Source organism: Bactrocera neohumeralis, chromosome 5 (assembly GCF_024586455.1).
Source record: "Bactrocera neohumeralis isolate Rockhampton chromosome 5, APGP_CSIRO_Bneo_wtdbg2-racon-allhic-juicebox.fasta_v2, whole genome shotgun sequence".
Taxonomy (NCBI): Eukaryota; Metazoa; Arthropoda; class Insecta; order Diptera; family Tephritidae; genus Bactrocera; species Bactrocera neohumeralis.
The window spans coordinates 55,355,249-55,380,910 of record NC_065922.1 but is presented as its reverse complement, the minus strand read 5'-3'; the positions used below and the strand labels follow the sequence as shown (position 1 = coordinate 55,380,910).

Below are 25,662 nucleotides of genomic sequence, written 5' to 3'. Positions count from 1 at the left end.
TCGAATCGAGTGAAAAGACGTATAAAAAGTTCTTATCTTTTCATTGAGAAGGAGCCACGGCTGAAATTTAAAAAACTCTTAAATGGTTCTTTCTCGTATACTTCCAAGCGGCTCATGCAGCTGGCATCCGTTAAGATGTCCAACCTGACCGTGTCAATCCCGATCGCACAGTATACGCCTAGAACTCCTACGACCATTGAAAGATGGACTTTGCTGAGAGCGAAGAGTTTCCTATACTTCTTTCGATTTACCCTGGGCCAGGCGGACCTTGCCACTGCACAGCTGTTGGTAGTTGGCTAATTCTTGCTGAGCTGGTCTGAGCCCCAACAGTTCTATAGTGAACCACTTTACATACCGTAGTCATTGAGTCTGAAGCATCTCTTCTAAAAAGCTCATCAGCCTTATAGTTTTCTGAAATAATGTGACCAGGTATCTTAGCAGTTTAATCACTAAATAACTTTATTCTCGATTAAGAGTCTAGACGTTCTTTCACTACCCAAGGATAATATCACTGTTCTACTATTGGAGTTGATATTCACCACTCTGAAGAAGTCTGCGTTCCAGAGCAGTAGATTTAATGCTACCTTTATTGTAGCCACCTCCGCATGGAAGACGCTGTAGTGTTCAGGAAGCATAAAACAATACCCGCAAGCTCCCATTCGAAAAAATTTCACCGTATATAAGTAACCCTGGGGCTAGGTCGAGCGACCTTATAATCCAAGTATTATGTAATTCAGACAAAGTGTGCGAGGATTCCAAAGTGCCGAGGCTCGCAGTCATTTAACTACCCTGATTCTGCAATGCGGAGGGCAGCTCTCGAGGTCATATCAGACTCGCAATCATTTAACCACCTCTGAGGCTTTCGCGGCAATACATCTTGCGGCTATGTTCAGCAAAACATTCAGCGCCATAGTTGGGGTGGTTCGCAGTGCACCGCAAAGACTGATGAAAGCAGCCAGTTGAATATTCGCCAATTTTTCGCGAACTTATAGGCTGTTCACGATAAGGTGGTTATCGGGTTATGTGGTTATGTGATTAAGTAAACAACAACAAAATGCGGTATGACAAAATAACCAACTTTGACCAACCTAGGCCCTTGTTTACAGATTATGAGGTTGTTTGCTTATTTCCAGTGTTAAAAGGTCGTTGGAATTTTACTAAATGGCAGCACAAAAAATAAATAAAACTAAGCGATTGGCATTTCCATTTAGGTTTTCTTATTGGAAAATGTGCTATTAACAGCTGTTTATTGTTTACAATCAGCAAATTAAAACCGAAATAAAAAGCATCAAAAAATAGGAGATGAGCGAATTGGCATTTGCTGACGCGCAGCATTTGTAAAAATCTCCATCGTCAAAGCAACACAGAACATTTTCTAGCGAATAAATAGATTTTGGAACATGGAGTTCATCTTCCCGTGTACTACAGATGATTAAAGTTATATCCTCTAGCAGTTCTTCTAATACTTCATCCATTGCATTGTGACACTGTTCAGGGCGCAAGATGTCTGCAAATTTTTTGAACTCTTAAAATTCGGATTATTTAATGAGCACACACCTTCAATAAAGTCCGTTTCCTGAATAGCAGAATTTATTTTAAATTCGATTATTTTGCTTTTTAAACTTTGTTTAGGCTTTTTATAAGTAGGAATTTCATTGAACTAAAATTGTAAACAATGAACAGCTGTTTGTGTAAAAATAAGCAAATAACCATACATAGGATGTTCACGGAGCATAGAGGTTATTTTTAATCTAATAATCACATAACCCGATAACCACCTTACCGTGAACAGCCTATTAGTAGTTTCCAGCGCCTTTCTACCATACAAACACTTCATAGAACTTCAAAGTACTATATTTGGTGAGAGTCCCCACCTTTTCACAATGGCTATACGGCAACAATACGGGGCAATCGATGCTTTCCTTGCATTTTACTCGATGTTGAGCTTTTACAAGTTCTTTCTGTCTAGAATGAGCCCTAGTATTTATCGTTGGATATTGCAGTAGTGGTATCGAAAAGTTGAAATATGGAGGGATAGTTTCATGTCCGATCTATGCAGACTACAATAAAAAAATGGAGTTGTCTTTCTTAATAAATACACTTACGATATGCCATCAATACAGATATTTTTTTCAGGCGATCACCGACCTTAATTATTGCGCATACCGGATACTCTAATAATTTTTTGAAATCCATTAACTTTCCAATAGATAATTTCAAGCATTAAGGGAGATTTAGTAAATTAGATATTTTTGACTGTACATATATCAAATGTTTATAAACATTGGTTCATATATGTATAATCTCGTCTCTAAATGAAGAATTCTTAAATATTGGTCTATCGGGTTGACTTCAAAGTGAACTTTCGGACATTAAATATATCATACGTTCAGTCGAGTGTTAAGCTGTGGTTCCATTGGGTCAACTTTAAGTGAACCTTTAACTTTTTTAAAGATAATTACGGTGTCACATCTTGGGAATGAAGCCTCGGTACCGAAAGCTCATCAAACATCTTTTAACACAGTTTGAGAATAATTTTTGTTTATTGTTGCTAACCTTAAGACCAGCCATGAATTAATTTTTTTAGTGAAGTGTGAGTTTTTAAATAGCGATAACTTCCATAATTTAAAGCCTAGAATTTTCAATGAAATCAAGTCGCAAACTTTGCTCCACAACAAGGTCAGTCAACTAATAAGCTAAGAACAATGTTAGAAATGATCATGATGTAGGCTGAAAGAATTTTTCATTTCTTTACTAGCATTCTGAAAATCTCTGTAATTTCAAAACATTGCTGTGAAGTAGTTCCATAAGTTAAAGTTTTTTTGAAATCCCAGTTTAGAATGTGCTGTGTTTAAAAGTTCAATTATCTTATAAATCGCCTTGTTGCAGATTTGGTGAACAAATATTAAATTCCGACTCTTCTCTTTTTAAATTTTTGGCTTCGAAATAGCTTTTCAAATAAAAAATAATCGGGTTAATGACACGAGATTCCTACTGTAAAAATAGGTATAGAGTAGGCAATTTATATGATAATTGGCGATAGATACTTTAATAGACTAAGAAAAAATAATAATATACGATTTTTTCTTTGCAAAACAATAATGTGGAATTAAGAAAGATTATGTTTAAACTAAGGTATTATATATGCTGGGAAAGCCAACGATTCATACAATGAATGAAAGATCCACATATATACCACGCATTGCAGCATTCATTGATAACCAAACAAAAGCCAGACTTAAAAATGTTACTGGAGAAACTAGGTCTACAAAAACAAAAAATAAAGTAATAAGCACGCATAACTCAATATAAAAAGTAAATAACAGATTGGAGCCATATATTTGTATATAGTAAGTATTTGTAAATATATAAGTACAAATGAAAATATTTACAATTTGACGAAGGAAAGAAGAAGAAAATCAAAAGGTTATTACACAAATATGTTAAGTAAATAACGAAAAGCAAATAAGAATCTATTGACGGTTAGTATTTATATTTATTTTATTTGTTAGCTTATGCCTTACACATCTTCTAAGTTCGTAAGTGGGCTTTATTTGCAGGCAATTTACAGGTAAATGACTCCAGAAAGATTTATAGCTAGATCGTCTAAAGAATGGACTTTGAGCAATCATTAGCCAATGCATTCCATTTTTATTCTCAATTTTTTTAATTTAGAATTTGAACTAATTTCTATTTAGTAATTCTTTTCTACAGATTTCATCTTAAAAGAAGGACAGCAGATCGCTCTCGTCCTATTATACGGCGCGGTACCGAAGCGATATGAGAAAGTATTTGGACCAATCGAGCGAACTTTTCTCCGCAAAGTCCTTGGAGTCGTTTCCTTGGCGGTCAACAAAAACACGGGCGCCCACGCATTAAATGGAAGCAACAAGTGCAAAGCGGGCTGAATGCACTTGGGATGTACAACTGTCGGGACTTTGCAAATTACCATATTGGGGCAACTGGCGAAGTTTTGTGTTGTTGGCCAAGAGCGACCCACGGTTCTAGTGCCAAAGGAGAAGAGGTAATCGATTATTAATTTATTATCCATTATAATTGCTATCTATAAAAATACTATTTTTATACCGATCCTCCCAACAATTATAATCCGATAAAGAGGGAATTTATATGCCTTTACTTACTTGTAGTTATTATATATTTTATGCTTTTCATTGGGGGCGCGCTCACGGCCCGACGGAAGAGTAGGACGATGTGTCATTTATGAGCGCTTGGAGAGCACCTATGAGTGCTACCCGATGTCAAAAACGTGCAATACAAAGGTTGAGGGTTGAGGCCGATCGACTTCCCCTGGGCCCGAAATATGGTTATTTGTAGTACTACATAGATTCCAGCATGGAACAATTCATCAAGCAACCTGTCTGTCTCCGGATCAAAACCCCACCAACCAGATCGATTATTGTGTGATAGACGGATAACACGCCTTTTTAGATGTGCGTACGCTTCGAGGTCCTAACATCAACTCGGACCACTATTTTGTTGCAGGCAAGATACGCATCCGTCTCTGTGCAGCAAAAAACGCACGTCAACAAACACAAGGAAAGTTCGACGTCGGGAAGCTGCAATCACAACAGACAGCGGAACGATTTTCTACTTCTCTTGCACTCCTGCTCTCTGAAAGCACTCATCAGCAACTCGACATAAGGAATCTGTGGGACCGCATTTGAAGCTCCTTACGTACAACTGCAAACGAAACCATGCAAAAGAACAGCTGGTACGATGAGGAGTGCTGTGTCCCAGTGGAGAGAAAACAGACTGCCTACCTCGCAAAGTTACAGTCTATCAGAACACATGCTGGATGGGGTAGATTCCGAGTGTTAAAGAGGGAAGCGAGACACAATTGTAGACAAAAAAAAGAGAGGCCGAAATGCGAGAGTACGAAGAATTTGACAAGAAGGCGACAGGGGTAATGCTCGAAAATTCTACGCCAAGATGCGGCGATTAACAGAAGGTTTCAAGACCGGAGCATACTCTTGTCGAACCCCCAGAGGTGATCTAGTGACTGATGCTCAGAGTACACTGAAATTATGGAGAGAATACTTTTCGCGTGCGTGCTGAATGGCAATGAAAGCATAACACCAAGAGATGGTGAACCCGATTCCTCAATCGATGACGATGGAGCGGATGTTCCATTGCCCGACCATGAAGAAGTTCGAATAGCAATTACCCGTCTGAAGAACAAGGCCGGCCAAGCTATTCAAATACCGTGGCGAAGAACTGATAAAGAGCATGCATCAGCTTCTTTGTAGAATACGGTCGGACGAAAGCATGCCCGACGATTGGAATTTAAGTATGCTCTGTCCATTCCACAAAAGGGGAGTCCCCACAATCTGTGCTAACTACCAAGGGATAAGCCTCCTAGCTCCTTCTATCGAGCGTATTGTATGACAGATTAAACCTCACTGTCAACAACTGACCAGATATTCACTATGCGCCAAGTCTTGGAAAAGACCCGTGAAATGAGGATCGACACACACCACCTCTTCGTCGGCTCCAAAGCTACTTTTGACAGTGTCTAAGTGTCTACGTGTCTACATCAATGAAAAAGAAGATATATTCTATGCAAATGCAACGCTTTGCATAGGTAAAGATTCGTAACTATCGGCCGAGAATGCTTTGATGATGTCTCGGAGGTTTCACAAATAAAACCTTTTGAAAGGAACACAGTTTGGTACATATAGGAGATTTCAGTCCGGGTGGTTTCACAATGGGTCCTCTAAAGGCTTAGGTGCGTCGCTACGCAGCCACAATACCTAATGCTAAACTAAAATCGACTTTATTTTTCATAAAATGCATTGTCTCTACGATGATCTGGACAGAAGCATGGTAATGAAAACAAAAACTTGATGGACCGAGCTACCTGGGTGCAATACTGCAAAAGTTATGTGCAAAATGGTACATTGGAAGTACACAAAATTCCTATTGGTACTCGATAGAAGAGACTGCAGAAACATGATCGGAATACTAACTAGTCCACTGTCTGGTCCCGATACACGGCCGCGGAATGGGGCTGACAGATCGAGAAGACTGCAGGAAATGTCTACAGCAAGGAACCAGGGAAGCAATGGAGCATCTCTTGTGCACTTGTCCTGGTCGCAGAGTCTGTTAAAATTCGCGTCAGGCGCAGGCATCCTAAAGGATGACTACTCTTCTTGAACTAAATCTGGTATCACAAAGGACCAAAACTAATCTATGCGTGGCTTATTGGCCTATCCGACTAACCTAACCTAACCTCATAAATTAGAGAGGAGCAGGCGCTCCTGTTTCAGACTTATTTGGAGGATTCTTTGGTTTTCGAAAAATATTTTCGTTGCGAGTGCCTGTTACCTAACATACCTATGGTTACGTTGCATTGCTGTATTATATATGTATAACCCTCCATAGACAAAATAAACATTTTTCCTAGAAAATAGTTTTTTTTTTTTTTTGATAAAAAGGTATACAAAAGTAACAAGATGTATAGATACTATAATGAAACTGCAAATGAGCGAAAATTAATCGTATTAAGAGCTGGTGATATTTAAAGCGGAAATATGCGCACACAAGCGCACAAACACATGCATGTATAGCGCCGCGACTATTATGAATTCATGCCAAATAAAACGACAACATTAAATGGTATTAAGCGCACTCACACTCACTCAAATTTATAGACGAGAGAAACGTTCAACGACAAGTACATACACACACATATGGACAAATGGGCGAGTGCGCGCTTGCGCGTCGCAAAAGTCATTAAGAAAGTAATGCTCACCGCGCGCCATCAGAATTAGACACAATAGCTGATGCTGAGCGCAAGAAAAAATATGAAATATCGCTGTAGATCAGCGCAGAAGCGCGCGCTATGGCGCTAGCAGCACGAAGTTAAATACAGAAATAAACATTTAACGAGCTTAACGATAAGCGCTCATCAATCAACAGCGCGCCGAGCAGCAGCGGTGCTGTAAAACCGCGAGTGACACTTGACTCTCAACAAAGAAATTACAAGATGCACACATACAAACCTATACGTATGTAGAGTGGACGGGGAGCTTTGTTGAGCTAAGCGCTGAGCGCACCACGAATTATAAGCGGTTTTCAGAGCGTATGCGCATCAAAGGCGCCTCAAACTCACGTCATCATTGGCATCTCATTTACATACACATCACGCTCTGGTATTTGCCTTAAACTCTAAACTCTGCATGTCCAGCAAGTGGTATTTGTGTGGCTCAAAACAAATTTTAAGCAACGCCAACAAAAATGAACGAAGAAGAAAGACAAATAACAAATGGTAAAAACGTTGGCGACAAAACATAACGCTAGCCAGCGGACGGCGGCGCAGCCACTGCACAAGAGACGACGGGAAGCTAGAGTAACTAGACAAAAGAGACACCAGCAGCAACAACAGCGGCGATGGCGACGGCAACGCTGAGGTGGAACAACGTGTTACATGTAGTAACGGCAACGGCTAGCGACGAGCAGCTGCGCGCTGTGTACAACGAAAACGAAATGGAATTACTTTCCCAATCGTGGTATAAAATAGCACTACGGGCATGTGGCTTGTCTTATTAGTGTTTAGTGTCAGATCTCGCAAAGATGTGCGCCGGGAGATCAAAAATGTTTCAAAAATCGACAACGTTGTCGCCTTCAGCGCGGTTCGCGTTCTACGCAATCGCTCTACTGTTACTTTCCTGCGCCACCCAACGCGCGTCGTCAATGTCACTCGAACGTTTGGGTGTCGATCAGAATGAGTTGAATTCGGCGGTCATTGCAAATAATTATGAAGAGAAAACGGAAACGGATAATGGTGCCGTTGTGGTGGATGATATGGAATTGGAAGCAGTGCCCGCTAGCGGCTATACGGATGCCTATCTGTTAGTGCCAGCCGGTGGTGCCGCCGAGCGTGAAAGTGTTGAAAAGAATACAATTGAAAGTGCGGGTGATTCAAATGGTGCTGCCGAAGAACCACAACCCAACGAAGCAAGCGATATGTTGATGGTTGAGTCCAATGATGCGCCCATGCATGTGTCCTTGCTCGCCGTGCCCGCTGAGCAAACTGAAACGGTCGATGCCGATCAAGTGGCGCAAGCAGAAGAAATCATTAACGACGATGAGAGTGTCGTGGACGAAGAACTACCCAATTTAGATGATAAGATTTTGGAGATTCCCATCGAACCGGAGCTTCAGCAGGTCGTGCCTGTAGTCGCTGTGGAAGTACCAGTAGAATCCATTGAAAAAGTGGATAACGCAGCCGCAACCGCTGAGGTGGAACATGATACACAAAATGAGGATACCATTAGTGCCGAACATGAAACTATTGCCGACATGATTGCCGATGCCGTTGTGGAAGTCGAGAAGGATATGGAGAATGCGCAGTTGGCTGATGAGCAGCCAAGTAATTTAGTGCCAGTTGAGAGTGAAATATTGGACGAAAGTGAAACGAATGTGCAGAAAAACGAAGAAACTGATAATATCCAGGAAGCTGCGGAGCAGGATGCCATCGAAAGTTTGTCTGCGATGGAAGAGGATTTACTACCCGAAATCGTTTCAGTGCCCGTGGAAGCAGTGCACATTGAGCCGGAAAACAGCAAACCCTTGCCTATCAGTGACAGCACAGTGAACGAGGTGAATGTAGAGGAAAACGAAATTAAAAAAGAAGAAAACGAGCATTCTCTAGAGAATGAAATTGCTGAAGACGCGGCAAGCAAACCTGATGAAATTATTGCAAATGCAGAGCCGGTGCCAGAAGAAATTGTGGAGGTCCAACCAGAAAGCACTAATAATGAAGATACTCTAAATGAGGAAGAGTCAAATGTGTTACCCGATACTATTATGCAAACCCAAAGTCAAGAAAATGAGATTGCAAATACTAATCCAGAGGCTGAAAACCCAAATACGGAAGATTTGACTAAAGTAGAAGAAAATGGTTCAGTGCTTAAGCACGAAATTAAAGTAGAAGCCAGTGAAGATGTCGTAGCTACGGAAGAGCATGAAGTGAATCCCATGGCCGAAGCCATTGAAAAAGAAATTGAAGCTGAACTGGCAGAAATGATTGCCGAGGATAACAAGGCTGAAGAAACCAATGCTGAGGCGCTGACACCAAACGGAGACCACCTAGAAGATAACAACAAAGACGAGGAAATTACCGGGGATAAACACATCGACGAAACTCAAATCGTTGAAGAAGCGCAACAAACAGAAAACGATCAGATGGCAGAGGAAAGTCAAACTGCGGAAGAATTGCAAGCAATTGAAGAAATCCAAACCCCTGAAGAACATCAGTTGATTGGAGAAACTCAAACTCTTGAAGGAAACCAATTGGCTGAAGCAGCGCAAATAACTGAGAACCAACAGCAAGAAACAATGAATACCGACGTGGAAACCGAAGAGCTAAAACCGGAAGCCGCTAACCAGCAATTAGATGAAGTTACGCAGGATGCTACGGTAATTGGAGAAAGTCTACAGGCCGAAAATATGGAAAATATTGCGGAAGACACTTTACCAGTGGGAGAAGTGGCGGAAGTCGCTACACCAGAAGAAACTCCTGCTGATATCATTTTTGAGCAAGAATCAACGGCTGAAGATGTTAAAGAAAGCATTAAGCTTGAGGAAACTGCTAGTGAAGACATTAAAGAAGAAGCGCCAATTGCAGAAGAATCGCAACCAGAAGAAATTAAAGAAGAGCAATTGGAGCAACAAGTGTCCGAAGCTAACAGTGAGCTGTCAGAATCGGAACAACAGCAGGAATTGACTAATGAAGAAGTGCAAGAAACCGCGGCCAATCAAGCTGAAGTAAACGAAGAGGCAACACAAAATGATAGTCAGCAAATTACAGAAGAGAAATTGGAAGAAGAATCGATGCCAACAGAAGAAGAAGCAGCACCCGAAACACAGGAAATAGTGGAGGAGAAATTGGAAGAAGTGCAACAACTAACAGAGTCCGAAACACAACCAGAAGCACAAAACTTGGAAGAACAACAGGGACAGGAACAAGCCGTACCAGCTGCAGAGTTGGTGCAAGACGAAGAACAACAGCCTCAAACACCACTACAACTTGTAGAAAATCAAGAAGAACAAGAGCAACAACAAGAAGCTCAGAAGACCACGTCTGAAGAGCTGCTACAGCAGGCAGTAGCGGAAGAAGCTCAGGAGCCGCAACAGCAAGCGAACGAGCAAGAAGCTCAGGAAGCTCAACTTGTAATTGCACAACAGCATGCTGAAGAACAACAGGCACAAGAGTCCGAGCAAGTAGTAGAGCAACAGCCATTGGAAGAAGCCGAAGAAAGTGAAAATCTAAAAGAACAAGCAGAAGAACACTTGGAAGAGGAAATCAAAGCGGTGCACGAACAAGTCGAGCAATTGAAGCAAGAGGAATCAGTTGTTCAACAACAGCCAGAAGAACAGATCGCTGAAGAACAACCACAAACTGAGGCACAAACGCCTGTGGTCCAACAAATACTCGCCGATGCACCTGCAGAAGTACCGCTTGAGCTTGTTACGGAACCGCTGAACGCCGCCCCAATCGAACCCAGCAATTCGTTGCTCACAACGATCATCCAAGTGCCACAGCAACAACAACTATTGCCAGTAAAAGTCGAAAATGACGAAGCACCATTAATGGCAGCACTTGTCGGTGTCAACAGTCCACCCGCCGCTGCAGCAGCGCCCACAGTAGCACCACTAAACGTCATGGATAGCGTGCTCAATTATGTGAATGCCTCATTTATGCAACTCAATGGCAACAAACAACAGTTAACCACAGAAAATCTAAAGGATGACGATGACGCTGATTTGAATGCACAGTTAAGACGCTACGATGGTGCTCAGGTCTGGAGAATTGTTGTGCAAAGTGATCACGATAGGAAAATGGCGGATGAGCTGCAAACCAAATACGGTAAGTGTGGCCAGTGGCAACTACAACAACAGCTATCACAACAATAATTAAATAGTAGACAACAGGTCGATGCGAACCGTGTATGGTGGGGGTTAAGGAGGTTAGGGGGTAGAGGACAGCGTGTTGGCACAGTGAAAGTGAATGCTTGGTGCGCTTGTTTAGCGGCTGTGCTGGCATTGGCAGTGAAAAGCGCAGGCAAGTGCGCTGCATGAGGAGCCTGACAGGAAGCATGCCTCTGTATTGGTGCATGCACGTATGTGTGTGTGTGATGGCGCTCATTTTACTATGTGACCAAGAGAAAAATAGAAAAATGTCGGCAGATATGTTAATCACTGGCTGTAGAGGTTAGCGTCAATAAGTAGCCGTACTTACAAACCAACAGACTAACTAACTGACAGACACACAAAAAATCATGGTAATTAGGCTAATGGCACTGCTGCAACGTGACGGCTTTTGAACTATTTTCAATATTATACATATATACATAGATATTTTTCACTTTTTATGCAAGACAAAATGTGCAGTTAGAAAGTTTGCAAAACGTTCAAAAATTCGCTTACGCTTCACGTGCCGTCGCAGGCAAATGCCAATGTGAAAGGGATGCAGGCAGGCACACACAGCAAGCCTTGGGCGTTTACAGTGCCATTTTTGATGTGGCAAATTTATTGCGTTCAAAACAAATAGGAATGTGAAGGGTAAATTGGCTAGATAGTGACTTGGCAGCGAAAGTAGCGTCGTTACTGCGCCACTAAAATATTACTTCGAGATTAATTTTTGAAAAAAGAAAAAATTGTGAAGTACTTTTCACAGTTCCGAACCGAAAAATTTATTTAGAGAGACTCGCATTGCCTAGAACAAACGCAGGCCAAATTTTGTGAAGATGTCTTATTTAATAGAACAAATTTCCATATAAGGGCTTAAGTTTGATCGGTCTGTTTGTATGGCAGCTATATAATATAGTGATCCGATCTGAACAATTTGTTTGAAAATTGTAGCTATGCTTTGGATAATGATCTCAGCAAGATTTTGTGAAGATATCTTAGCAAATAGAGCAGTTTTACATACAAGAACTTTATTCTGATTGTTCAGTTTGTATGGCAGCTATATGCCGTAGTGGTTCGATATGAGCGGTTCCGACGTATTAATAGCACATTGGGAAAAAAGGACGTATGCGAAATTTGAGAACGATATCTAAAGAACTAAGGGACTAGTTCGCGAATATACAGACAGACGAACAGACATACTGGATATGGGTAAATATTGTTTCGTCAATGTTTTTGAAGACTAGTAGACTAAAATTTGCTATATGCATAGTTACACTATCCAATCATTCGTCTACGAGGATGTTATTTACTATTTTCTGCTTTCCTCGAAAAACCGCTTTGTTCAATAGATCAACAAATAGCAAGTATTTATACAAAACAGGAGTATCAAAATCAATAATTTGTGACGATTCATTGTAAACCTTCAGAAAAACTTAGAATATAAAAGTACAAATTATACCACGACCGACATCATCGAAAGAGATATTTCTAAAATATCTAAAATGATAGGCCATCAAAAGTTGTCGACAAACTTTGTCTTATATTCTGCAACGAAAAATTTGATTTTGATATTTTTTTAAATTTTGTTTGTGGAAAAGTATCTTTAACTCAGATCTTGTCGGCTTAATATTTTTGAAAAAAAAAGAAAGTTCATAATGTAAAACATCCTCAAAATAACAAAAGCGAGTCTTAATACCATAAACAAATACAAAAATTTAGAAAAAACTTCGTTGGCCTCGCAGATGCGTCTCTTGCAAACAGTTTATTAATCTGCGCAAGCGCTTTACCTGCTGCATTACTCGGTGGAAAAAGTTGCTGCTGCTCATGCAACACAAATACATACAAAACAGTCGTCAATTGGGCTTCTTTGCTACTCTCTGCACTTACTTAACTGATTTATTTATTTACTTTTAATCATTTGCATAGTTTATTTTTATTGTTATTGGATTTTTTTCTTTTTTTTTTGTTTTTTCAATTTTTGTAATTTCACTTTAAACGTTAACATTTTGAATTTGCCTAACTGATTTTGTATGCTGCAGCATACTTTTCCGCCACTGAGCTGCCGAGTGCATATAAAACTGTGTTCGCGCTTGGCATTTAAAATGGGCAAAGGAAAGGAGCCTCAGCTGCAGCTGGCCACGAGCTGAACAATGAGAGTAGTTAGCTTTCTTTGCACAGCCGCCAGAGCGAAAGTAAAAGTAAAGTAATTGAAAAGTAATGCAAATAAGTAATCTATATTCAGCTAATGAAGCGAGATATACATAAATGCATGCAGAAGGAGAGTAGTGCCACAAAAAAGTCTATGAAAAAAATTTAAGTTTGTTGGCAAAAATGCGCGCTATTTTCAAATGCACAGAGAAAGTGTGCGAAATATAAATATTTTTAAAATTTAGCAACAAACAGTTTTTACTATCGAAAATAATATCTTTTTTATAAATATTTTTTTTTATATGAATATATGAATATGCTGTATCATTCAAGGTCAATGTAGCAAGACATACAAACATAACAAACCTATACCTATGGCAAATGACAACCTAAATTCAATATCAAACGCGTCCAAATAACTGTTTTTATGCATATACAGCAGCTGCTGTTACTTATGTACGTCCGTACATGTGTATATACGTAAATATATACATACATATGTATATATGAACACATATACATATAGCTACAACAAATATGCATAAGTCCATATCCATGCTCTGGCTAATCGCCTGCGCCGTCGTGCAGAGCAGATTCTGATGATATAACGAAATATACTCAACTTTTTTACTCGTGCAATCACAAAAAAGTCTGCAAATAAGAATTTTCTCATGGTTAATGAGTTTGTGATGATAGCAGAAATGTTTATAATGAGTTTTCTCAGCAGGAATTATTAAAAAATATATTACACGCATATTCATATACGCATATATATATGTAGGTACATATATACGTATATAATATACATATATACTTATGTATTTATAAGTTAAGGAGCTTTTTCATAGTAATGGTTAAGAGCACTTTAATTTAAAGTCTTCTCACAGCGTCACAACGTTATTTGATACAAAAACAAATATATCTTATAATTGAAAATAATAGAACCTTTAATGCAGAGCAACATACAATATATAATTTCAAATAATTCGAAAAGTGAGAAACCTCTCATTAATACCAATATTACAATACAACGTTTAGAAATTTAAAAAACAAATTTCCAATAGTGGCCACCCTCAAAAAACAAGTTTTTATTTGGATGGAATCGTTCCCTTATTATATCTGTTTCGAAAAGTATATAATATCTAAAAATATTAAAAAAAATGTTTGAACTAAAAATTTCAAGTAGGTGGCAACTCTGGGCAAAATTTGCAACCTATTTAAAAATTAATATATTTTTGAAACCTAATTAAAACTAGTTTGAAGTTTTGTCTCCCCACCTTTTAATTAAAAAAAATCAAAAGGGTGGCAACCTTCCTGCTTTAGTTTTTGTTAATTTTATTCACTTGTATGTTTTTAGCAATTCATATTGCTAATTTTAACAAATGTTTTTAATTAAAAAAAATGGTGGCAACCTTCTTACTTTGTTTTCATTAATTTAATTCTTTTGTAATTTGTATTTTTTTAATAAAAGAAAAATATTTAAAATTTTCAAGTGGTAAGAATTTGTATTTCTAAAATTAAAAACGAACTATATTTCAAAAATGTGGCAACTTTCATAACAATTTTTTTAAAAGTTGTATTTTTAAAATTAAAAAGAAATTATTTAAAATTTTCAAAGAGATGGCAACCTTCTTAATTTGTTTTTTATTAATTTTAATCGCTTTATTTTTTTTTGTAATAACTTGAATTTCTAAAATAAAAAAAAAATATATATTATTTGTTTCAAAATGGTGGCAATCTTCGTGCTTTACTTTTGGTTAATTTTATTCTTTTGTATTTGTTTTTATATTTTTTATTTCCACGTTTTAAAAAAATTATCAAATTTTCCAAGAGGTGGCAAACTTTTTCTTTTGTTTTTCATTAATTTTATTTTTTTGTATTGTTTTTTAGTAAGTTGTATTTTTAAAATTAAAAAAAACATATTTAAAATTTTCAAAGAGGTAGCAACCTTCTCACCTTGTTTTTCATTAATTTTATTATTTTGTAATTTCTTTAGTAATTTGTCTTTTTAATAGTTAAAAAAAAAATTTTAAATTTTCAAAAAAGTGGCAACCTTTTACTTAGTTTTTCAATAATTTTATTCGGTTGCCTATTTTTTTATAGAAATTTGTATTTTTTAAATTTTACAAATTTATTTCAAATTCTCAAAGAGCTGGCAACCTTCTTACTTTGTATTTGTAAAATTTTAAATAATCTATTTTTTTATATGACGACCATTAATTAGTTTAGCGGCCACAGCGGTTGGTGGTCCATGCCACTGAGCTCTGTTTTTGTAATAAAAAACATATAACTAAATAACTAATAAGCTACCGTTATTTTATGCACTACCATAGGTTAAGAAACTCATAAGGCTCTGAGTGAAGTTACAGTAATTAACAAATTTCCATAATCGATTCGTTCCGCAATTTCGTAGCTCTTCAAACAATTGCCGCCTATTCGTACACACACACATACCCATATGTTCATGAATACTTATACTACTTGAATGTAGCAGAAATTATGAAAAAATTTATTATTAATGTACAATCGATCTATTGAAAAATTTTCTAATTTCTTTATTTTTCACTTTTGTTTTTTTGCTTTCTTCCATTTTCACACGAACGCGGCGCGATTCCCATTTGTGCTTTCAACTAATAATTAACCAACCAACCACAAAAACACCAAAAAACAAACTGCAGGTGGTCAACTGTGGAAGGAGGTGAAACAAGAGGTCGATTACTTGTTGAAGCCACAAGTTTTGGCCGAAGCCGCACAGCATGTACGCGCCGCAAATCTGTCGCGCATCGTTCTCATCGATAATTTACAAAATGTCATCGAAACGGAAAATCCCAGCGCAGCGGAAATCGCACAATACCAGAACCGAAAGGGTAAGTTTTGCTAACTTTTTAACCAAAAACAAGCAAAAGAAATTCACTCCATAGCAAAAAAACAAAAAAATGGCAGACGTTTCCATTAGATGAGCGCCGGTAGGCAAAGCGCGGAGGTGTTGTTTCAGGTGTAAATGTGTAACATGTTGACGCCGTCACGGGCAACAATTCACACTTTATTCAAAGAGCACATGCTTCATCATGCACATATAAATATCCTAACTAAGGGGTATTCACGATGCCAACGTTAACTGTAATTCGTTATACCACAACTCAGTTAAATATTAGTTGCTTGCTGTCTTTTGTTACTTTATTTTGCACAAAAACCTCGCTCACAACGGTGTGGGAACGAGTTGGATCTCTCTTGTCATCTTGCGTTCTAGCACTGGACCTATGGACCACGCATATGCTTAGCAGGCTTTGGTCAGCGAACAGCTCCTGTACGATTGCCAGATCCTTCGGGCCTAGAGTAGAACGTAGAACATCAACTGAACTGCATGCCCTTAGCAATGTGCTTCTTTTGGGAGTTTTGGGTTTTTTCCACTTTTATTCAGTCTCCGGTTTATTTTCACAAACCCAGATCTCGTCACCCGTAACGTTTGATCAATGTCCCGTCTTTGCAAGACTGAGACTGAAACGTCTCGACAGTCATACTTTCGACGAACCAGGAGAGATAGTAAAAACTGGCATGAACTGCTCATAGCTCTTTGTCGATTTGTGATCAATTTTATGGGAGTTATGATTAATCTTATGAGAGTTTTGATTTTTTTTTCAGTTTCCGATTCATTTTCATGAACCCAAGTTTCGTCGCCAGTAATGACGCGTTTGATAATGTAGGGTTCGTTGTAAATCTACTTTTTCGTGATCTCTACCCGACATCGTTTTTGCAAAATATTTAGCTATTTCGGTCCTTGTCTAGCATTCACAAACTTCATACCCAAAAGATTAACCAAAAAATGTTTGATCAAGCCAAAAGTGATATTAAGATCCTCTGCTATCTCTCTGATGCCAACACGACGGTTTTTAAGCACTGTTTCTATAAATTGTCTTTTGCTTTATATACAGTAAACTCTTCAAAATACTTCTAAAACTTTTGCAACAATTCTGCAGCCGTGATTTCATTCTTCTTCTTCTTCATTGGCATAAACACCGCTTACGTGGTTATAACCGAGTTTACAACAGCGCGTCAGTCGTTCTTCCATTTCGCTGTTTGGCGCCAATTGGATATTCCAAGTGTAGCCAGGTCTTTCTCCACCTGGTCTTTCCAACGGAATGGAAGTCTGCCTATTCCACTGCTTCCTCCGGCGGGAACTGTGTCGAATGCTCTCAGATCTGGAATGTTTTCCTCCATACGACATAACCTATTCAGCGCAGCCGCTGTCTCTTAATTCGCTGAACTAGGTTAATGTCGACGTAGTATACTTATCTCGTGCAGTCCATCGTTCCATCAAGTGCGATACTCGCCGTTGCCATTGTGCAAAGGACCATAAATCTTTCGCAGAACCTTACTCTCGAAAATTCGCAATGTCCACGCATGGTTTTTGTTCGTCGAGAGAGGACTTTAGTTCTCAATTGCCTACCCAATTCGAAGTAGACTTTTCCGAGGACATCAACCAGTGGGGCAGCGACACCTTCCCAATTAAGGGACTGGACATCCCATGATTCCATTAATAACACAAAATTTCATATAAACTCGTCGTTTAATGAATATAAGTACGTCGAACTTCACACGAACATAAAAAAAAATTTAATTTTATCAATCGACAGTTTAAATGTAATCAGCTGGTGTGCAAAGCAATAAAATTCGCGTAAAAAATTGTCGAGTTACGAGGTTAACTAGTTTGAATACCCTCAATGAATAAAAAGTGCGCCGTTATCGTGACAAAACTGCCACCGTGTGCCGAAGGAGGTATAGCGAGAGGAAAAACGGAGAAAACTTTTCCGTTGAGCTGCAAAAAGTAGTTGCGTTAAATAAGTAAGAAAATCAACACAATTTGAAAATTTCGGGGGTTGTTGCATTTGCTCGTCTGTGTCGTCTGTATGCCAACACCTTCGCACAAAACTTTGGCAATGCAGACAATTCGATGGGGACGGTTATAACGGAGTTAATGGCAATGGCAGTGGTGGTGCCACTTTTATGCGCTGTTTGTGGGGGGGTGTTGCGCTGTTGGGCCGTTAGTTACGCCAAACTAACTTTGTCGATATGTTTGCAGCCAGCCACTGTCATAAGGCGGTATGAAAAATGACGTTTAGCTGACAATGGCGCACGCTTGTGAGGACAATGCATGGCTTGCAGTAAGCAAGCAGTGTGGCAAGAGCATGTAATTCTTACACGCCTGACTGCGCTAAATGACTTTTTTATTGTTTGGGTTTGAGAAGTGTTAGTTATTTGTCTTCTAATACATTTTCGATTGTTTGTATATGTGACACCACAAATTTTTGGGCGTACTAACTAATTTATCGAAAATCAACACGAGCACAGGAGCTCCAGTTGCCACGAAAATTACGTACATATTCCCAACTTTTACAAGGGGGAGTTGGCCTCTTGACACCTTTGCCATGCATTGCTAAGTTCTCTTCTAAGCACTTACACCCTTCTAAGTTTTTCGGTGATTTTTGGCTACGCTTTGTTATACTTTGGTATGCCGCGCTTGAGTTTATTTTTCGGTTACATAATGATGTGTAAATTTCGGGCTTTCGTGTTTTGTTACGCCCTGATTAAATGATAAAGTCAATTTTAAGTGCGGCAGAATTATTGCTGCAGTTGACAGACGCTATTGCGACACGAATGTAGTTAAAAGAAAAAATAAAGAGACATATAGCGACACTTTGGTAACTTCGATTGAGAGTTAATGATAGTGGATAGATAACGTGGATTACTAGATAATTTAGTAGTAGAATCTCTAAAATTTGCATAACAAGAAGAGTTTTTCGAGAGAAAGGTTCTCCGGAAGATGTATGATCTTTTGGACATTGGTAACGGCGAACACCGCAGTCGATGCAACGATGAGCTGTCCGAGTTATACAATGTCTTTGACATAGTTTAGTGAATTAAGAGACAGCGGCTACGCTGGCTAGGTCATCTCGTCCGAATGGATGAAAATACTCCAGCTCTGGGAGTATTCGACATAGTATCCCTCGGAGCAAGCAGAGGAAAAGGAAGACTTACACTCTGTTGGTGAGATCAGGTAGGGAAGCACCTGGCTGCCTTTGGAATCTCAAATTGGCGCCAAACAGCAAAAAGAAAGAATGACTGGTGCACTGTTCTAAAGTCGGTTATAGCCGTCTACGCCAATAAAGAATGAAATGAGGTCTATGACGACGTGGATATAACAGAAGTAGGAACGCCCACGCATTTATTGTAAGGACCAAGTGCATAGCAACCTCTCTGCACTTGGCATGTACAACTGTCGTGACCTCGCATAGGGTAGAGGCAAGTGGCGAAGTTTTGTGGTGTCAAAGAAGAGAAGAAGAAGAAGACGAATTTCATAAAAGTCAATGTTGTAACAATAAAATATACTCGCAGCGTCGGAATAATTGCAGAGTTATAAAAATTTTCCCAACTAACTGAGAAGGATATAAAATTCCTATTGGCACTCGATAGAAGAGACTGTAGGAACTTGCGGGTCAATGTCTGGTGGCGAAACACGCCCGCAGCATGGAGTTGACGGAACGAGAGGACTGCAGGAAATGTATACAGCTGGGCACAAGAGAAACAGTGAATGTCTTGTGCACTTGTCTAGCATTGGCAAGACTACGCTGTAAGCATCTAGGGACCCCAGATGGTATGATACATTAGCGGATTAGCGGCTGCAGGATCTGTTACAATTTATGCCAAGCGCAGGCATCCCAAAGGGTGACTACTCCTCTTGGACCTAACAACTGAACTCCATCTGGTATCGCAAAGAAACAAAACTGGTCTATGCGTGGCTTATGGCCCTACCAGATTAACCTAACTTTTGCTCGAAAAAAACTTTTTAATATTCTAATAGCCTTCAAAGTCCCAAAATCTTTTTTCAGTAGGCAAATTTGATTTTATTATTCAACTATCGAGAGTCATACATCAATTGTAGGGATTTTTCGTTACTATTTTCTCCGTGCGATTAATCTTTTGACTCAAAACAGGTTTCACTGTATACGATTTTTTTCAGGCGGCTATCTTTTCTGGTTTAGACACATGTAAAAATCGACAGAGCCCAGATCCGGTTAGTAAAATTCTAGCAGGCATTTCGAAGCCGAACTCTTGCGAATTTTGCCATCGTTTTCGCTGATTTCTAACACGATAAATCAGTCCTTTCGATGAGCTCACGCGACATCCACTTTGTGCAGAGTTTTCTAATAATGAAATGTTCGAGAACGCTATGTCTTTCACGTCCCTTTTCTATTCTTAAAGTGTCAGCTAACTCTATCAACCAGTACTGCATCAATTTCCTTAAACAATTCCGCATTCGTGTGCATTGCGTCAATTAAGACTGTCTTCAGTTTTACGGACGGCAATCAATCAAATGCACTAAGGAATTGTTTAATCAATAGGAAGGCAATTTCAATTCGAATGTCGAGCTGTTAAAACAATGACGACTAAAGCAAAATGCGAGTCCCCAAATTCTAAATGTAAAAGTGCAACATTGTAACATAAATGGCGCTGCAATTATCGCGAACCCTCTTTGGTGAACGCACAAACCTTGGACGAATGCCCCAAATGACAAAGGCAATAAGTGCTAAGCCCAAATATACCAATATATACATACATACATATTATATGCGCATTTAGTGCATTTTCCTTTAAATCAAGTTCAAATCACAGGAGGGGCGGGACCCTTGTACTTTGTAGCGCTTACTTAAAGACGACAGAGTCAAGTTGTATTTATTGGCAATTTGATACTTATTGCATACTTTCTGCCATATCCGGCGTTTTTTACGACTGCTTTGGTGGGTGGGTGGTGTTTGTCAAACATTTTATGGATTTCACGCTCGAGTGAATTTAATTTGCGCACCACAAAAAGGAAAACTTTTTCAATCAAAGAAAGCATATGTGATTTGTTGATTTATTTATTTACTGTTCCTTTTTTTTGAATATTTTCAGGACACCGCTTGACTTGGAAGGCCTATCATCGTCTCGCAGACATACATGGTTTCTTTGATACAATGGCAAAAACATATCCCGACATTTGCTCTGTGGAAACAATTGGCTATTCTATACAGAAACGTCCATTGAAAATCTTAAAGTGAGCATAAATATAATATTTCAAAATAATAATAAAAAATTTCCGAACATAACCCAGAAATAAAATTTCACTTGCTTTCAAATCCATGCGCCACACTTTCCACACCCTCACAATAATTTTCATATTCACTTTTTCCGCTTTATAGAATCTCCAATGGTAATCCTGGCAATCCCGGCATCTGGATCGATGGTGGCATGCACGCACGCGAGTGGATTAGCCCCGCAACGGTCACATATATTGCCAATCAATTGATTGAAGATTGGGAGAACTTGCCCGAATATATGCGCAATGTCAATTGGTAAGCCACCGTAAGCCGCACTTATTGCCACTTTCATAGTGAATTCAATTTCCATTTCACTTGCCAACAGGTACATACACGCTGTGGCTAATCCCGATGGTTATGAGTACACACACACCACCGATCGTCTCTGGCGCAAGAATATGCGTTCGCATGGCCGTCAATGCCCCGGTGTCGATTTGAATCGTAACTTCGGTTACAAATGGGGCGGCAAGGGTACATCGGCAAATCCATGCGCGCAAACTTATCGCGGCAGCAAAGCTTTCTCGGAACCGGAGACATTCTATATTTCGAAATTCATTAGCAATTATCCGCGCGACACCTTCAAGGCGTTCCTTTCGTTCCACAGTTATGGTCAGTACATCTTGTATCCATGGGGTTATGATTATCAGCCAACTGCCGATAAAGCGGATTTGGATCGTGTGGCGCGCCAAGCAGGAACGGTAAGTTAAATAATTATTTTTACATTAGGTTAGGTTTTATCTGGTAGGCCTATAAGCCACGCATAGACCAATTTTGGTCCTATTCGATACCAGATGGAGTTCAGCTGCAAGTCATCCTTTAGAATGCCTGTGCTTGACGCGAGTTTTAACAGACTCTGCGACCCCATTATCGATACCTTCTCCAGTGTATCATACCGTGGAAATCCCAGATGTTTACAGCGTAGTCTTGCCAATGCGGAGCAAGTGCACAAGAGATGTTCCATTGTTTCTCTGGTGCCTTGCTCTAGACATTTCCTACAGTCTTCTTGATCTGTCAGCCCCATCCTGCGGTCGTGTGTCGCCAGCAGGCAGTGAACAATTAGTTATTTTTACATTAAGTAACCATAAAAAATTTTATACTTAAATTTTGCCAGATTAGACCACTGTCCCAATGGAGAGATTGCTAAAAAATACTCGATTTTAGTTGTTAAAACAATAGTAGTGAGAAACTGTAGAAACAAAGCATTTATTAGAGGGTAATATTTGTGGTTTTCCCTGAAAATAATCGGTGTTACAATCGAAACTATATAATAGAGTAATTACCAAAAGTATAGTTTTCTATTTTTTGGAAACGAAATTGAAGCACTCTGTAGTTAGCACCCACACGCTAGCGTTTTAAACTAAATTGCATGCCATTAATTGGGTTCCACACTCGGCTGGCCGGCGAACTAGCACGCTCTGCGGCAGCGTCCAGGATGATGGGGCCAGAACCATGCATTGCACTGGGGTCGCACACTATAAAGGAGAGAGGAGAGAGTGGGGAGAGAACAGCATTGGCAGCAGACAGCAGGAATGCGCCATGCCAAACTACTTCTGGGTGGGTATAACCTTGCAAGATTTAAGGAAATGATCAACCTCCCACGAGACAAATTCCGTCCCCTTGTTAAGTTCTATACAGGGCACTGCAAGCTCACGAAGCACTTGTCTAACATGGGCATAGGCTCTGGCGCAAACTGCCGGTTCTGCGGGATGGAACAGGAAATTCCATAACAACTGATTCTAGATTGCCCAGCAATTTGCAGAAGCAGGCTCAAGGCTCTAGTTTCCATCTACGTGGACAGGGATCACATCACCTCAGTCACGCCAGCAAGCTTCTGGAATTGTTCAGGATGCTGGACCTTTGCGACCATATGTGATATAGGGGAGGGCACCATAGGTCGTAGTGCAAAGCCTCAATTTTACTATCTATCTAAGTCCCAAACTCGACTTTGCTAATTTACATCTAAATTGTCTTCGCTAAGAGACTTGCTTAAACATATTGCGGTTGCTAAATATAAAACTAGAGGCATTTTTTAAAAACAATGTTGTTGAAAAGATACTGAAACTAAAACTTTCCAAGTCTATAGTCTATCAATGAATGTTTAGGCCAATTGACTTGTTTTTTGTCCTACAAAATGCATATGACTGAACAGGTCGTAAATCTGATATGGTTTTTTGGTGAGAATGTGGAAGAACCAATTCTATTTTTGACCAAAAACTTCAAATAAATTAAACTTAGCTTTGGAGCTATAAGTGAACTTATAAACCGGACCCGTTAAAATTAACATTATTAAAGCTTATTGTAACAAAAAATTAAAATTAAAAACTATATTTATCACACTAAGTTTATTACTGAGTTCTTAAAATTTAATTTATTTTTCTATAACTAGACCATCACCAAGAAGTCTGGTGGCAAGTACACAGTCGGCCCATCAGCCACGACACTTTATCCAGCAGCCGGCGGTTCGGATGATTGGGCCAAGGGCTTTGCTGGCATCAAATACGCCTACACAATTGAAATGGGTGACACAGGCCGCTACGGTTTCGTGCTACCCGCCAGCCATATCGAACCTAACGGCAGGGACGGTTACACTTTCGCTGAGACGGTGGCGCGCGCCATCACACAGGGCAACAAATACAGTCGAAAACGTGCCTTGTAAAATTGTGGATTAGTTTAATTTTCTAAATTAATTTAACATAATTTATTTAAATTATTTATTTATTAATTTAATATTTATTTATTGCAATGCTGACTTAAAGTTAAGTCTGGCCGGTAAACTACCTAATTAACTGCAAGAAGTGTGTAGTCCAGCAAAAGCCAATTTAGCTTAGTAACGAAAATGCCAATTATAGTAATGCCTATTTATTTATTTATTTATTGTATTTGTAAAAGTAATTTATTACCGTATTTATGTTGTACTGGCTTAAAGTAAGTGTAATTTTGGCCGATTAGTTGCATTTAAATGGACTGAAGTTTGTTTAAACAAATGAAAGCGTACAGACAATCCAAGTGAATAATAAAATGAAATGAAAATGAAAATAATCAAATGTTTTTTTATGTGAAATGCAAATGCAATGGTTTTCGATTGGAATGCGTGCAAGATTTAAGATTCACTACATGTTAGCTGAGTAAGTGTGCTGGCAAAGTTTTCAGACCGCGTGTGTGTGTGTGCGAGTAAATGAGATTTTGGTTATCCACTTGCGTACATCAAAGAAAAGTAAGTAGAGGGGTTCAAAAAAATTCAACGTTAACTTCGGTCCACTTATTTGTGTGCATACTAACCTTTGTAGTCACGCAGAGACATACATACATTTAAATGTAAGCGGACGGTTGGATAAGTAATACTATAGTTTGTTACATTCTCGTAGTTGGCTACTACTAAAAATTTTAAGGGGTTCTATACTCCTGAGAATTTCAAAAAACCGATCCTTGCTTTGAATGTAACGGGGTTTTCCATGGGGACGCCACAAAAGTAGACCGATAGGGACTGCAAACGACGCCATTTTTTCCGCTCTTTTGACATTTCTCTTCAGTAGGGTTTGTCATTTCATCATGGAAGATATACGATTCAACAACGAGTCGGAATTATTAAAATTTACTACCGAAATTCGGAGTCAGTGGCCTCAACTCTAAGAGCGCTACGTCCAATTTATGGTCGTCATAATCGGTCTGTCAGATCAACAATTGAGCGTCTAATGGAAAATTTTGAATCTACAGGCACAGTACAAAATATCCCGTGCCCGTGAGACAAAGAAGTGCCCGTAGTGTCGTGGATATTGCTGCCGCTAGCGCATCAACTGAGACCCAAATCAGAGTCTCTCACCTCGTTCTCAAGCGTTGGGCATCTCTGTGACGTCGTTATGGCGAATTTTTCGAAAAAATCTTGGCCTACATCCTTAAAGATCAAATTGACACCAAAATCGTTGTATGTTCGTGATCCGGGTTGAGTAACTACTTGAAAATGCTTCGTATTTTCATGGCAGAAGCTCATTTCTGGCTGAATGGCTTCCTCAATAAGCAAAATATGCGTTATTGATCAGGCAGCAATCCACACGTACTCCATGAGTCACCATTGCATCTCGAAAAATTTACGGTTTGGCGCAGTTTATGGGATGGCGGAGTCAATGGACCGTTCTTCTTCCGTAATGATCAAGACTGTGAATGGGAATCCCCACCGCTCAGTGATAATCGATTATTTTTGGCCCGAATTGGATGATATGGACTTCGACAATATGTGGTTCCAACAGGATGGCGCCACAAGCCACATCAACGAATGTCACAATCTAAATTAAACTATTTCCTGTGGGGCTACGTCAAGTCTATGTTCTATGCCAACAAGCCAGCAACGATTGATGAACTTCGTATGAATATCGAACGCGAAATTGCAGCAGTATCGGCCGATTTATGCTTGAAAACTCTCGAAAATTAGGTTCAGCGTCTGGAGTTC

The 25,662-nt window shown here is 39.3% G+C and overlaps 2 protein-coding genes across 2 annotated transcripts in view; one reads left to right on the top strand and one right to left on the bottom strand.

Moving 5' to 3' along the window:
• Positions 1-25,662, bottom strand: part of LOC126757905 (serine-rich adhesin for platelets) — an 84,579-nt gene that overhangs the window by 13,853 nt on the left and 45,064 nt on the right. The gene's annotated exons all lie outside the window — the stretch shown is intronic.
• Positions 7,584-23,979, top strand: LOC126757901 (uncharacterized). The gene is made up of 6 exons (XM_050471803.1): positions 7,584-10,891; positions 15,762-15,950; positions 21,034-21,175; positions 21,321-21,473; positions 21,544-21,916; positions 23,605-23,979. Exons 1-6 carry the CDS (start codon positions 7,594-7,596, stop codon positions 23,872-23,874), a joined length of 4,425 nt encoding a protein of 1,474 aa, XP_050327760.1. The 5' UTR covers positions 7,584-7,593; the 3' UTR covers positions 23,875-23,979.